At 44.2% G+C, this 14,459-nt stretch overlaps 1 protein-coding gene across 1 annotated transcript in view; it reads right to left on the bottom strand.

The window, feature by feature from the left end:
* Positions 1-14,459, bottom strand: part of LOC126176510 (serine/threonine-protein kinase par-1-like) — a 488,353-nt gene that overhangs the window by 182,856 nt on the left and 291,038 nt on the right. Inside the window, exon 5 of the mRNA XM_049923666.1 lies at positions 9,620-9,758. Coding sequence (XP_049779623.1) covers positions 9,620-9,758 — 139 coding nt within the window. The remainder of the gene's footprint in view (positions 1-9,619; positions 9,759-14,459) is intronic.

The raw sequence follows: 14,459 nt of genomic DNA, 5'->3' as shown, positions 1-14,459 counted from the left end.
AGAATGCTGAAGATTAGATGGGTAGATCACATTACTAACGAGGAGGTATTGAACTGAATTGGGGAAAAGAGGAGTTTGTGGCACAACATGACTAGAAGACGGGATCGGTTGGTAGGACATGTTCTGAGGCATCAAGGGATCACCAATTTAGTACTGGAGGGCAGCGTGGAGGGTAAAAATCGTAGAGGGAGACCGAGAGATGAATACACTAAGCAGATTCGGAAGGATATACGCTGCAGTAGGTTCTGGGAGATGAAGAAGCTTGCACAGGATAGAGTAGCATGGAGAGCTGCATCAAACTAGTCTGAAGACTGAAGACCGCAACAACAACATGAACTAATTGTTCAAAGTAATTCTCAGAGAAAGGATTTAGTACAATTTCGGAAGATGTTTTCTGTCTACCATCGGCTTTGAACATGTATTTTCGCCTGTTTACATATCTCTGTATTTGAATACGCATGCCTATACCAGTTTCTTTGGCGCCTCAGTGTATGTTTGCACGGCGTTACCTGCGGCACCGGGGCATTGGGTCGAGTTGCTCGCAGATGTCTGCTGGAGCGGCGAGGCGCCACCCGGCGCTGTCGTATTCCGCGCACGCGCCGCTAAATATAACCCCTTCCAGTTTGCGGGCGCGGCGACACGATTTACAGCGGCGGCCAGCCGTAGCCGTCGCCGTCGCCGTCGCGTCGGCGCTAATAGCCCGGGTGGCCTTCATTGTCTTCCTCTGACCGCTGTGCGGGTGAGCCCGCCCCGCTGCGCGCGCACAAACAAAAAGGCGCCACCGCCAGATTGTCAACGGCGGCGTCTCCGGCTATGACCTCGGCCGGTGTGCCGCCACTGGGCCGAGGGACCGAGCCAGCGCACACCAAGGACAGACCAGCTCCCTATGGCACCTCCTGGGAAGGCTAACAACCTCTACCCTCTGCCGTATACTGACTTTTAGAAGTGACTCCCATCTTTTGCGGAATCGTAGAATATACTACCTGATCAAAATAATCCGGACATCGTGAAACTTCCTGGCGTCGGCCGGAGTGGCCGCGCGGTTCTAGGCGCTACAGTCTGGAACAGCGCGACCGCTACGGTCGCACGTTAGAATCCTGCCTCAGACATGGATGTGTGTGATGTCCTTAGGTTAGTTAGGTTTAAGTAGTTCTGAGTCCTACGGGACTGATGACCTCAGCAGTTAAGTCCCATAGTGCTCAGAGCCATTTGGACCAAACTTCCTGGCAGATTAAAACTGTATGCCGGACCGAGACTCGAACTCGGGACCTTTGCCTTTCGCGGGCAAGTGCTCTACCCCATATCACATAAAGCTGTGAGGACGGGGCGTGAGTCGTGCTTGGATAGCTCAGATGGCAGGTCACTTGCCCGCTAAAGGCAAAGGTCCCGAGTTCGAGTCTTGGTCCGGCACCAAGTTTTAATCTGCCAGGAAGTTTCATATCAGCACACACTCCACTGCAGAGTGAAAATCTCATTCTTGAAACATCCCACAGGCTTTGTCTAAGCCATGTCTCCGCGTTGTCCTTTCTTTCAGGAGTGCTAGTTCTGCAAGGTACGCAGGAGAGCTTCTGTAAAGTTTGGAAGGTAGGAGACGAGATAGTGGCAGAAGTAAAGATGTGGGGACAGGGCGTGAGTCGTACTTGGATAGCTCAGATGGTACAGCACTTGCCCGCGAAAGGCAAAGGTCCCGAGTTCGAGTCTCTGTCCGGCACACAGTTTTAATCTGCCAGGAAGTTTCATATCAGCGCACACTCCGCTGCAGAGTGAAAATCTCATTCTGGAAACATCCCTCAGGCTGTGGCTAAGCCATGTCTCCGCAATGTCCTCTCTTTCAGGGGTGCTAGTTCTGCAAGGTGCGCAGGAGAGCTTCTGTAAAGTTTGGAAGGTAGGAGACGAGATACTGGCAGAATTAAAGATGTGAGGACGGGGCGTGTGTCGTACTTGGATAGCTCAGATGGTAGAGCACTTGCCCACGAAAGGCAAAGGTCCCGAGTTCGAGTCTCTGTCCAGCACACAGTTTTAATCTGTCAAGAAGTTTCATATCAGCGCACACTCCGCTCCAGAGTGAAAATTTCATTCTGAATCCGGACATCAGTTAGCGGGCAATAAAGTCGGGTATGTCTATCCTTCACATTTACGACAGTTTGAACTCTACTGTGGACACTTTCAAGAGGTGTCTGAATGTCAGTGGAAGAATTGGCAGCCTATTCTTTCTCAACAGCCGTAACCAGAGAAGGCAGTGATGTTGGACGCTGCAGACTGACGTCAAGTAGGGGTGGCGGTTATCGCTAAATACGGTTACACCGTATTTCTATGCCGTTTTAACGTGACTGTTGAAACCGCTCAAAAAACCGGTTCCCAAAATAACCCATTTTCGGTTTTACATTTCCATTATTTTCTGCAGTAAAGGTAAAACCGAGCAATGACTGAAAATTTTTGACTCAATTTCAAGATAGCCAACGGTCTTTCCGCAGTGGTAACGCAGGTTCCCCTCAGATCATCGAAGTTAAGCACTGCCGGACTTGGCTACCACTTGGATAGGTGACCGTCCGGGCCTGCCGAACGCTGTTGACAAGCGGGGTGCACTCAGTCCTTGTGAGGCAAACTGAGGAGCTACTTGATTGAGAAGTAGCGATTCCGGTCACGAAAACTGACAACGGCCGGGAGAACGGTGTGTTGACCACATGCCCCTCCGCATCCGCATCCAGTGACCCCTATCGGCATGGGATGACACGATGGTCGGTACCTTTCGGCATTGCGGGGCCTGTTCGAATAGAGTTTTCTAGTTTCAAGGTACGCAGAACATTAAATTAAATAGGCAAATAAAGAAAAATTAGTCATGGTTGAATACTACAAAAAAATCACCAGTTTTCTCCAATTGGTTATAATTTTTCGAAAATCTGGTTTGTGCATTACCAACAGTCATTGCAAGGGTTGAAAACTAAGGTTGAAGAACTTTGCTTTTTCTGTTAATCGTTCTCAAGGACTACAACTAGGTAAGGGCATATTGTAAGGGGCTCACCACCCTGCTGGAGCAAATGTAATCTCGATGTATTGCTCACTTGCTAGGACGACAATATACAGACGCTGCCCGAGACAAAAAATATCTTTGTCGCTGTCAAAAGAGAGCTCCAATAGAGTCGCAGGTCAGAGCAGTCTCTGCCGCAGTTGTAGTCGCTCGCTGCTACAGTCTAGTTTTAGTCTGTCGCTGGTACAGTGCAGTTTATAGTTAATAGTTATTAAAGTCACAGTGCAGAACAAATTGTAAAATTTTATTATATGGAACTGAATAATAATTGTGATCAGCCGCAGAGCTAAATGATACCATGGAATGAGATGATGAACAAATGAATAATTGTTAATATAATGAAAAACCAACAGTGTAATTAAGTCAACAATCTATTGTAAGGTAAATTTTTTTTTATTGGCATGGGCGTAGTTAAGTCACTTGTCTGAGATGTTAATGTGAATTTGTTTCAATCTTTTCTTTTGTGATTCGTCAGCACCAGTTGACCTAGATTTGTAATATATTCAATTTTCCCGTGTAATTGATTGTATATCTTTATCAATAACGTAAAAATTTTCTGAATATAATTGTTTTTACCAGTCAACTATAAAAGTATAATATCCCCTTAAGTCATTCCCAGTCCCGATCCAGTCATTTATCTAAACTAAAACATTCCAGAATCTTTGTCAGATCGTAGTCATGTGCTCTTTAGTAATCAGACGACCAGCTGTGCAGCTGGGCCATTAAGTAAAGCCAGTTTTTCGAATAATTCAGATCTCATCCAATATTAACCAGTATTGGTAGATAGGCCAGCATTGCACTAAGTTGTGCCATTTACGAGCAGATATATAGACAGCGTTATCCGGCGACACCATTACGAGGTAAGAATTTTTAAGTTTATTACTAATGGACAGATTCAGATTGACTTCACAGGGCCATGGCGTAGCGCTGCTTACGTCAAACTTTATCAGTTTTTCATGAATTAAGACTTATCAGTTTTCATCCATATTTAATTATTTTAATTTTTTATTTTCTGTTTGGAAAGTTACACATCTTTATTTTGTATTATTTATTTATACGGGAAGGTTACAATATTACATAGACAGATGCAGCAGATCGACTACTTTTTATTTATACTGTTTACAGTGAATGAACAGTTAACTTTTTAGTTTATTACTGTTACCATAAGGGAATTAGATTAGGAAACGAGACACTTAAAGTAGGAGATGAGTTTTGCTATTCGGGCAGCAGAATAACTGGAGTAGACAGGATATAAAATGTAGACTGGCAATGGCAAGAAAACCAGTTCTGAAGAGGAGAAATTTGTTAGCACAGAATACAGATTTATATGTTAGGAAGTCTTTCCTGAAGGTATTTGTCTGGAGTGTAGCCATGCACGTAAGTGAAACATGGACGATAAACAGTTTAGACAAAAAGAGAATAGAAGGTTTCGAAATGTGGTGTTGCAGAAGAATGTTGAAGATTAGTTGTGTCGATCACCTAACCAATGAGGAGGTACTGATTAGAAGTGGGGAGACTTGAAATTCGTGACAAATCATGACCAAAATAAGGGATCGGTTGATAGGATACATTCTGAGACATCAAGGGATCGGCAGATTAATATTGGAGGGAAGTGTAGGGAATAAAAATCGCAGAGGGAGACGAAGAGATGAATACAGTAAGCAGATTCAGAAGGATGTAGGTTGCAGTTGTTATTCGGAGATGAAGAGGTGGCACAGGATAGAATAGCGTGGACAGCTGCATCAAACCGGAATTCGGACTGAAGACCACGAGACAACTATATTTTCCTTCCTCTTTTACAACTTCATAGAAATGGCAAGAAATCTTTAATCTTTCAAAGCAAATGAAGCATTGTACTTCATTGCCTCATGACTTCATAAAAATATTTCCAGACTGAGGATGGTGCCATGCTGGAATACAATGGATGTCCGGCGACGACAGCGAGGAACTACCGTGTAGACGAGGTAGGGACCAGTCTTGTGCGCTGTTCCCTTCACTTCGCAGTGTTCATTTGGAAGCTGGTTGAAATGGACTGGCATTCACGGACAGCAGCAGCTCCTGTCGGGTTTCAAACCGACTGCCATTGTCAAGGCGTGACACTCGTCTCTGTTCGTTACGATCGTTTCACAACCACTATTCAAACTCGGTGCTACATGCCTGTGTGTATATACTATTCCATGGAGACACGTTGGACACTCCACACTGATAAACCAACAAATGTAACAACTTCATTAACGGTGTGGTAATGAGCACGGAAAAAGGCGACAGCTCCATTCTGTCACGTCGCCATGTGGATCCATGTTGCTGCGCTGACCCATGCATACACCACTTCGCTACCATGACCACATGGTACCAGTTCTTCATCATGTACAGCATTACAAACCGACTTGTGTGCACTTCTTATGGGATGACTACTTTTTTTTATCCTCCGGTGAACTGACATTGTCTTGAGGGATGAATCTACACGTACCAAGATCTAGTGAATACTTGATGTTTAACGTACGACGAAAGCACTGGCTCCTCGCTGGGTTGAACCAATATCACCGTCCACTGCACGATTCGGCCAATTGTTTGGACACTGGAGGATTGCATGTCGGTTAACAATGTGTATATGTTTGTTTTGCTTTCTTGTCGTGTAATTTCTGTTTACAAGGCGATCAGTGGGTTTTTATTTTTGTTGAACAATGCACGAACAGAGACGTATATGGAATGTTGGCTTGCCTTCAAATAGCAATTTTGTGGTGTACGCTTTTCCAGTGATGGGGCGATACGTTGGTAAAGACATTTATAAATATGTTTACCGATTAGTTATCTAAAAGTAACCATTAATTGTGAAAAGGGTAAATAACATAAGGAAATGTGTGATACAGCGTTGAATGCACTAAACCTTCAAGTTTCATTCCCACCTAACACTATTAGTTCCCGACGTACCCGCCAGGTGGCATGTGCGAACGAGTTCGTTCTAACAGTCATCATATAGTCCTATAAACGTGCAGAGTTTGTGCAGTGTTGTTTTTAATGATTCTTAATCGAAAACTGCTACTATCAGAGACAATTCAAGACTAAATATCTCAAGCCACCACGTCTCGTTGATTTACCTGGACTACGAATGTAAATTTGCCAAACTTGTTCAGTTCCTGCATTGACACTGTTGGTCGACCCTGACCCGGCGTCATAGCCAGATTCAGTGAAAAAAAAAAGTACCAATTATAGCAGGTTGTCTTTGAGGTGATGGCTTGTTATAATTAGTCCTGAATTCTCTCTGAACTGTAGCAGCGGATTTGGATTCATGAAACCATAAACACCACTGTGCACGATCGGCACCATTACACGACTCCATGATGATTGTTGGAATAACTCAGCGTATGCCACCTAGTGGAACGTCGGGAACTAGTAGTGTTAGGTGGGAATGAAACTTGAAGATATACAGCATTGGGTGCTGCATGAAACATTTCTGTAAGTTATTTACTTGCTTAAGGTTACTTTTGTATAACTAACGTATAGATCGCCACAGGAAGCAGGTTTGTATCGGTTGAAATGTCATCCCTCTGTTTTACTGCATTGGAGATCTATATTTCAGTTGAAAGCAGAGCTTTCCTCAGTGCGTTATAAGTAGTCATGTAGACTGAACGTAATTATAGCGACACACATTACAATGTAACTCAGGCATGTACAAGCATTAGTCCAACTTGTACATGGGTGAGTTAGACTGGAATGTGTATCGCTGTGATTACGATCAGTCTACATGACTTTTTATAACGCGCTGATAAGAACTGCACTGTCAGTTAAAATCTAGATGCTGACCTTCTTTCTGTCCAAGATTACATCATGCTCGTGGGGCGCAATCGCTCTCACGAAATCCAACATTGTAATTTATCAACACCTTCTATTTCATGCTAGAGAGAGACATATTAGGCGATGTCTGTGGCCAAATCATTCGCTCTAATTGTCCAAAAGGTTCTTCAAACAAATCGCGAACAATTTTAGCACAGTGACATGGCGCATTGTCATCCATAAAAATGCAATCGTCGTTTGGGAACATGAAGTCCATGAATGGCTGCAAATGGTCTCCAAGTCAACGATCGATTCGGTTTGACCAGAGTATCCAGTCCACTCCATGTAAATATAACCCACACCATTATGGAGTCACCGCCAGCTTGCACAATCTGAGTCCATGGCTTCGTGGTGTCTGCGCCATACTTGAGCTCCACCATCAGGTCTTACCAACCGAAATCGGGACTTATCTGACCAGGCCACGGTTTTCTATTCGTATAGGGTCCAACCGGTATGGTCACTAGCCCAGGAGTGGCACTGCAGACCATGTCCTGCAGTTAGAAAAGGCCCTTGTGTCAGTCGGTTGCTGCCATATTCCATTAGCGCCAAATTTCGCCACACTGTCCTAACGGATAAGTTCGTCGTACGTCCCACATTGATTTCTGCGGTTATTTCACACAGTGTTGCTTGTCTGTTCGGACTGACACTCTACGCAAACGCCGTTGCTCTCAGTCGTTAAGTGAAGGCCGGCGGCCACTACGTTGCCCGAGTTGAGAGGTAATGCCTCAGATTTGGTATTCTCGGCACAGTCTTGACTCTGTGAATCTTGGAATAGTGAATTCCCTAACGATTTCCAAACTGGAATGTGTCATGCGTGTAGTTCCTACTACCATTCCGCGTCCAAAGTCTGCTAATTCCCGTCGTGCGGCCATAATCATGTTGTAAATCTTTTCACGTGATCACCTGAGTGGTACAAATGACAGCTCCACAAATGCACTGCCCTTTTATAGCTGCTGTACGCGAGACTACCCTCATTTGTGTAAGTGGCTATCGCTATCCCACGACTTTTGTCATCTCAGTGTATGTTGATTAGATCCTCGGTGTGTGCGCTTATATTATTATCGTGTTTTAATGGATGATCTTATATCTAATCTGCTGGCCCAGTGTTTGTTTTTGATGGACTTGTGTATCATGTCTGAAGTTCTGCGTACAAAAGACCTGTCTCTATGTTGTCTAAGTTCTCTATTTCCTGTTGCGTTTAGTTAATTGACAGAATTAATATTAGTTTTAGGTTTTTTTGTCGGAAACTGACATTCTGAGCCCATGGCTACATGCAGAATACAAGTTGATTCTTGCAGAGAAGATAACAGCAACCAATCACTTTTTATAATGCTATTTATTTATATAAACAGCTCTATTTATGTAAATAAATAGCGTTATAAAAATGGTTCAAATGGCTCTGAGCACTATGGGACTTAACATCTATGGTCATCAGTCCCCTAGAACTTAGAACTACTTAAACCTAACTAACCTAAGGACAGCACACAACACCCAGCCATCACGAGGCAGAGAAAATCCCTGACCCCGCCGGGAATCGAACCCGGGAACCCGGGCGTGGGAAGCGAGAACGCTACCGCACGACCACGAGATGCGGGCGATAGCGTTATAAAAAGTAGCTGGTTGCTGTTATCTTGTCTGCAAGAACCAACCTGTATTAGGTTTAGCTGTATCACGTCATTTCTCATTTGTATGTTATTTGTGAATTGTATCTTGAACTTGCACCCACCAATCTTATTTCGCTATTGTTCTTTCCAGCTTGTGTAGTAAATTAGTTGTAGACTCGCTGATTTACCTCGTGATTTCCTGTTCGTAGCAACATTTATTTTAAGATTCAAATATTTTGTCGAGTCGACATTTTGTTTTAGATATTGAGTTCATGTGTTTTTGTTGTATTTGACAGGAAGTAATATTTCCTTATGTTTCTATTATGCTCATGCGCTCTGATTCCTTTTTAAACGCCCCCCTCCCCGCCCCACAACCGCCAGCCACTTACCACTTCCAACATTTGTGGGGCCACAAGTCAAACAGAGTTAAAAGACAGTATTCGATTTGAGATTTCAAGAGTTTCGGTTGAGTGTCTGACATTATTTTCTGAAGCTGTCAGGTTGCTCAAGCCGCAACGAGACGTCATTTTGAGCTCCCGCTCTAATAAAGGGAAGCCTAAGTTAGTCTGTGCTCAACTTTGGGAAGACGGGTCGAGCCGTCATGCGCCAGCTGTCGTTTCCCAGTGCTCGTTCCGTGTGAACTGCAGACATATTTTTGCGTTGTACGTGAAGCTCCCTGTGGTTGGAGCATTACCTTCTTAGAATCTAGAATATAATTAATATTGAAGTTGAATATTAATGAACTTGGTTTTTTGAAGGTGTGGCGCTGCCATTGGCAGTGTCTTCTATGCTGAGGAATCCAACGCTGGGTGCACGGTTGCGTGATAAACAGATGAGTGCAAGAAAACAATTAAAGATTGTTCTGAAACAGGTACTGGTTCCTGTCTCCGACATTGAAATCTGGCTTTATATCCACCCTCTCTCTCTGCTAACTGAACAAACAATTTTGATCCTTGCAGTAATGTACAGCATCGCTTTCTTATGCGTTGTGCCTCCAGAGCCACTACACACGTGTGACAGCTGGTCGCTAAGTGGCGCTGCACTGCAACTTCTGCCTGATACCGCACACCGTTTGAAGACGGGCACGATACAAAACCTCAGAGGAGATCACACTCAATGAAGACAAAGCCGGAGCGCGCAGCAGACACCTTACCTTGATGTCGAGGTGGGCGATTCGGCGTTCGTGCAAATACACCAGGCCCTCTAGAAGCTGGCGGACGAACTTGACGACGTCCGATTCGAAAGGCACCAGGTTGTCATCGATAATAGTCTGCAGGTCGCCGCCCGGAGCGCTGCAAACACACGAAGAAACAATGCATTATCAGAAATTAGTCATCTCTCCTTATAAAATCACTGCTGCGCGGGATTAGCCGAGCGGTCTCAGGCGCTGCAGTCATGGACTGTGCGGATGGTCCCAGCGGAGGTTCGAGTCCTCCCTCGGGCATGGGTGTGTGTGTTTGTCCTTAGGATAATTGAGGTTAAGTAGTGTGTAAGCTTAGGGACTGATGACCTTCGTTATAAAATCACTAATAAGTTTACATTGCCCTACTAACTTGATCGTCTCTGCACGCTAGTCTATCCCGTGAAGGACTCATCATTTCTGCATAACCTGCATCCACTTGAGCCTTCTCACTGTGTTGAAGCCTTGGTCTTCTTCTTCAGTTTTTACTTCCCACGCTTCCCTCAGCTACAAAACTGACTGTTTCTTGATACCTCAGTATGTGTCCTGTCCACCGACCTCTTCCTTTAGTTCCGCTGTGGCATTAATTTCTTTTCTCTCGAATTGGATAGGGTGGATAGCGATGTGCGGCTGTTTGCTGATGATGCTGTGTTGTACGGGAAGGTGTCGTCGTTGAGTGACTGTAGGAGGATACAAGATGACTTGGACAGGATTTGTGTTTGGTGTAAAGAATGGCAGCTAACTCTAAATATAGATAAATGTAAATTAATGCAGATGAATAGGAAAAGGAACCTTGTAATGTTTGAATACTCCATTAGTAGTGTAGCGCTTGACACAGTCACGTCGATTAAGTATTTGGGCGTAACATTGCAAAGCGATATGAAGTGGGACAAGCATGTAATGACATTTGTGGGGAAGGCGGATAGTCGTCTCCGGTTTATTGGTAGAATTTTGGGAAGATGTGGTTCATCTGTAAAGGAGACCGCTTATAAAACACTAATACGACCTATTATTGAGTACTGCTCGAGAGTTTGGGATCCCTATCAGGTCGGATTGAGGGAGGATATAGAAGCATTTCAGAGGCGGTCTGCTACATTTGCTACTGGTAGGTTTGATCAGCACGCGAGTGTTACGGAAATGCTTCAGGAACTCTGGTGGGAGTCTCTAGAGGAAAGGAGGCGTTCTTTTCGTGAATCGCTACTGAGGAAATTTAGAGAACCAGCATTTGAGGCTGATTGCAGTACAGTTTTACTGCCGTCAACTTACATTTCGTGGAAAGACGACTAAGATAAGATAAGGGCTCGTACAGAGGCATATAGGCAGTCATTTTTCCCTCGTTCTGTTTGGGAGTGGAACAGGGAGAGAAGATACTAACTGTGGTACGAGGTAACCTCCGCCACGCACCGTATGGTGGATTGCGGAGTATGCATGTAGATGTAAATGTAGAATTCGACTGAGCACCACCCTGCTATCCGATCTACCCATCTACTCTTCAGCATTCTTCAGTAGCACTATCTTCCCGTAACTTCTTTTTTTGTCGGAACTATTTATCACCCATGTTTTGTTTGCGTAAAAGGCCATATCTGGACAAATAAGTACAGAAAAGACTTCGCTTTTAACATATTTCTCCTTTTCAGAAAGACTTTGCTGCTATATCCTCTCTAATTTGGCCATCGTGAATAATTTTGTAGCCCAGCTTACAAAATTCAACTATTACTTTCAGTGACCCATTTCCTAATCTAATTCCCTTAGCATTGCGTGACTTAATTCGGCTACATTCTGTTATCCTTGTTTTACTTTGTTTATATTAATCTTACAACCTCTTTTGAAGACATTACCCATTACGTTAAACCGCTCTTCGAAGTTCTTTACCGTCTCTGTGAGAAATGCAGTGTGGTGGTAAACCATGAAGTTTCTGGTTCTTCTCCCTATAATTTTATTTCCTTCCAGTTTTTCTCCTTGGTTTCTCTTACTGCCTTTTCAGTCTACAGGTCGAGAAACATAGGGTATAGGCTACTACCATGTCTCACTTCCTTCTCTGCTAGTGCTTCCTTGCCTGAGAGTGTTCAGCCTCTGCCAGAGGGAATTAATATACCCCCCACACTTTCATTATTAGGTGTGTGAAGGTAAACAATTAAACTGATCTCATAAATGCGTAATTACTGGTAGATGACCAGTGACAGTTTTTGGAACGATAAGGATAATATTTCAACTATGTGGTTACAAAGTGACACTGAGCATAATAAGGTAAACCAGTCCCCAGCCCAAAGCTGATTTGGAAACCAGAGCGCTTTCCACTGTCCTTTGAACTGACTAACACTACCAGTCATACGGGCCCAGCCTGCAGTTTCTTGCGGGCTCTGAACCACTGTGCAGCTTAATATATTTCACGTATAATACACCCTGTCAGTGACGACAGCAGCAGTAGGCGAAAATCTCAGAAATGACAAGATTTAACAGCATACCTTTGACGTTATAGTCCATTAGGCACTGCGCTATACTCCACTGGTAAGCAATTAATAATACACAACCACAGCACTAACAGCAAAGACTCCCCAAATTTTCCTTTATAATGTGAGACTGATACTAGGCATAACAGCATCCTATAAATTTCAACATTCTTCTGGAGTGGTAGTGTAATTAACAGTCTTGTGAGATTACATTTACACGTCCCAAAAGTGTTGACAGGCCATTAGATTTCACCATACGTACATTTGGGGAAGAAAAAAGTAAATTGTAAATTTAATATCGACTGTGAGTTATTTTTGTTGTATAAAATCCAAAAATTTGATTGACTTTCCACGAACGAGGGGGAGGCAAACAAAGTATTTTTCACGTGTTACAAATTTTTAGTTCATTACTCATTTGTTGGAGTATTTCTTGTTAGCTTCTGTCTTGGGTTCTTCGGTCGACGTTTGTTCAACGATTTCCCTGATATTTCACCAGCACGAGTGGTTAGCATTGTCAAAGATTCACCCCCCACTGCTACCAGCAATCTATTACAACGCTAGCCACTCGTGCTGGTGAAACGTCAAGAAAAGCGTTAAACGTCGGCCGAAGAACCAGAGACAAAAGCAAATACGCCAACACTGCATGTTTTGTTCTTGACTTTATAGTTTCAGGAAAGGAAGTTACCAATCAGGATCCCTTTTGACGAGTGCTACTATAAGTCAGTGCAGTCCAGAGCCCCATTTCGAAGTTTTCTGCATCACAAATTTATTCTAAGCAGTTTCAATGGCTCTGAGCACTATGGGACTCAACTGCTGTGGTCATCAGTCCACTAGAACTTAGAACTACTTAAACCTAACTAACCTAAGGACATCACATACACCCATGCCCGAGGCAGGATTCGAACTTGCGACCGTAGCAACAGCGCGGCTCCGGACTGGAGCGCCTAGAACCGCACGGCCACCGCGGCCGGCCTAAGCAGTTTCTGCTGCAGCTTTGTAAAGCACCAAAATGGCTGCCGTTGCAAAGGATTATGGCACTGTGGTTTGACGTCTCTGTATAGAACTCGACCACAAGCACGGTGACATCTAGCGTCTGGCATATTCTTACTGTCTTACTTACTGATCACGCGTCTTTCGGCGTTCTTGGCTTCCTATACCACATGGCAGCAATCTGCGGATTTCTACACAGTAGAAAGAATTTGCAGATGATATTAGATTTTTCTTCTGGTACTCACGGACGGCACTGCGGGAAGTATGATACAGACCTGGCTTCTTTAATGGCGGAAAAGAACTGAAGTGTTGTGTTATCGGATGGTGTTGAAAGCTAAGTGAATAGGTAAGATACAATATAAAAAAAAAATTAGTATCACACGGAAAAAGACAAGATAAGCGTGCGAAAAAGTTGAACATATGTAGGAGCAAATTGGCGGGATACATGCTACGGCATCTTGGACCAGTTAATCTCCGAAGGAGAGCAAAGAGGCAAAAACTGCAGTGCTCTGAGCATGTAATACACTTGCACAAAGATGAAAAGATTATCACAAGATATAATGGGCGAGTTCATCACATTGACTGAAAGGCTGGCAACTCGACGAAAAAATGTAAAGCCCTCCCTTAGCCTTGACAACTGGTCAGAATCTCCCTCTCACGAACACAATTACAGATTATGAAGGAGGTAGGCTGAGTATTAGGCTGTGAAGTGGCTACACGAACGCGGCAGGCCTCCACTGCGAGAGATTAAAAGGCCCCTGCCGCCAAATACGGAGCCACGGGACGTGTAATTTGATTACAAAGTTATTAATCCTGAGAGACGGCATGGCCTGTGATACGGCCAGCGCAAGCTTCCATTAGCAGAGGTCCAGGCTTCTGCGCAAGGTCGCCAGCTGCCCGGCCACACAGAGGCCACGTTTGGCCAAATCTCGTTCCACGTATGAGCGAGACGTATTTTTAGTTTTTAACTGCGGCTTAATGTCCGCTTCATATCAAGGTCACAGGAAACACGACTGCAGCTTTTGTGCACTAGCTGGACACTGATACCGTACAACAGGTTAAATCTGTTTGCCTGGGATTCGAACCCTGACTTCTCCCGCTTCTACATTGTGCTTCGTCCAGCCACCAAAGCCACGCCTAGCAGTTATAAATTGCGTAACATCCGTGAGATCTTGACAAAAATATTACCTTGGTACAAAAAATGGTTCAAATGGCTCTAGGAGACTCAACATCTTAGGTCATAAGTCCCCTAGAACTTAGAACTACTTAAACCAAACTAACCTAAGGACATCACACACACCCATGCCCGAGGCAGGATTCGAACCTGCGACCGTAGCAGCCTCGCGGTTCCGGACTGCAGCGCCAGAACCGCA

Source organism: Schistocerca cancellata, chromosome 3 (assembly GCF_023864275.1).
Source record: "Schistocerca cancellata isolate TAMUIC-IGC-003103 chromosome 3, iqSchCanc2.1, whole genome shotgun sequence".
NCBI classification, from domain to species: domain Eukaryota; kingdom Metazoa; phylum Arthropoda; class Insecta; order Orthoptera; family Acrididae; genus Schistocerca; species Schistocerca cancellata.
The sequence above is the reverse complement of the archived record's forward strand: the minus strand, read 5'-3'. Positions and strand labels throughout refer to the sequence as shown.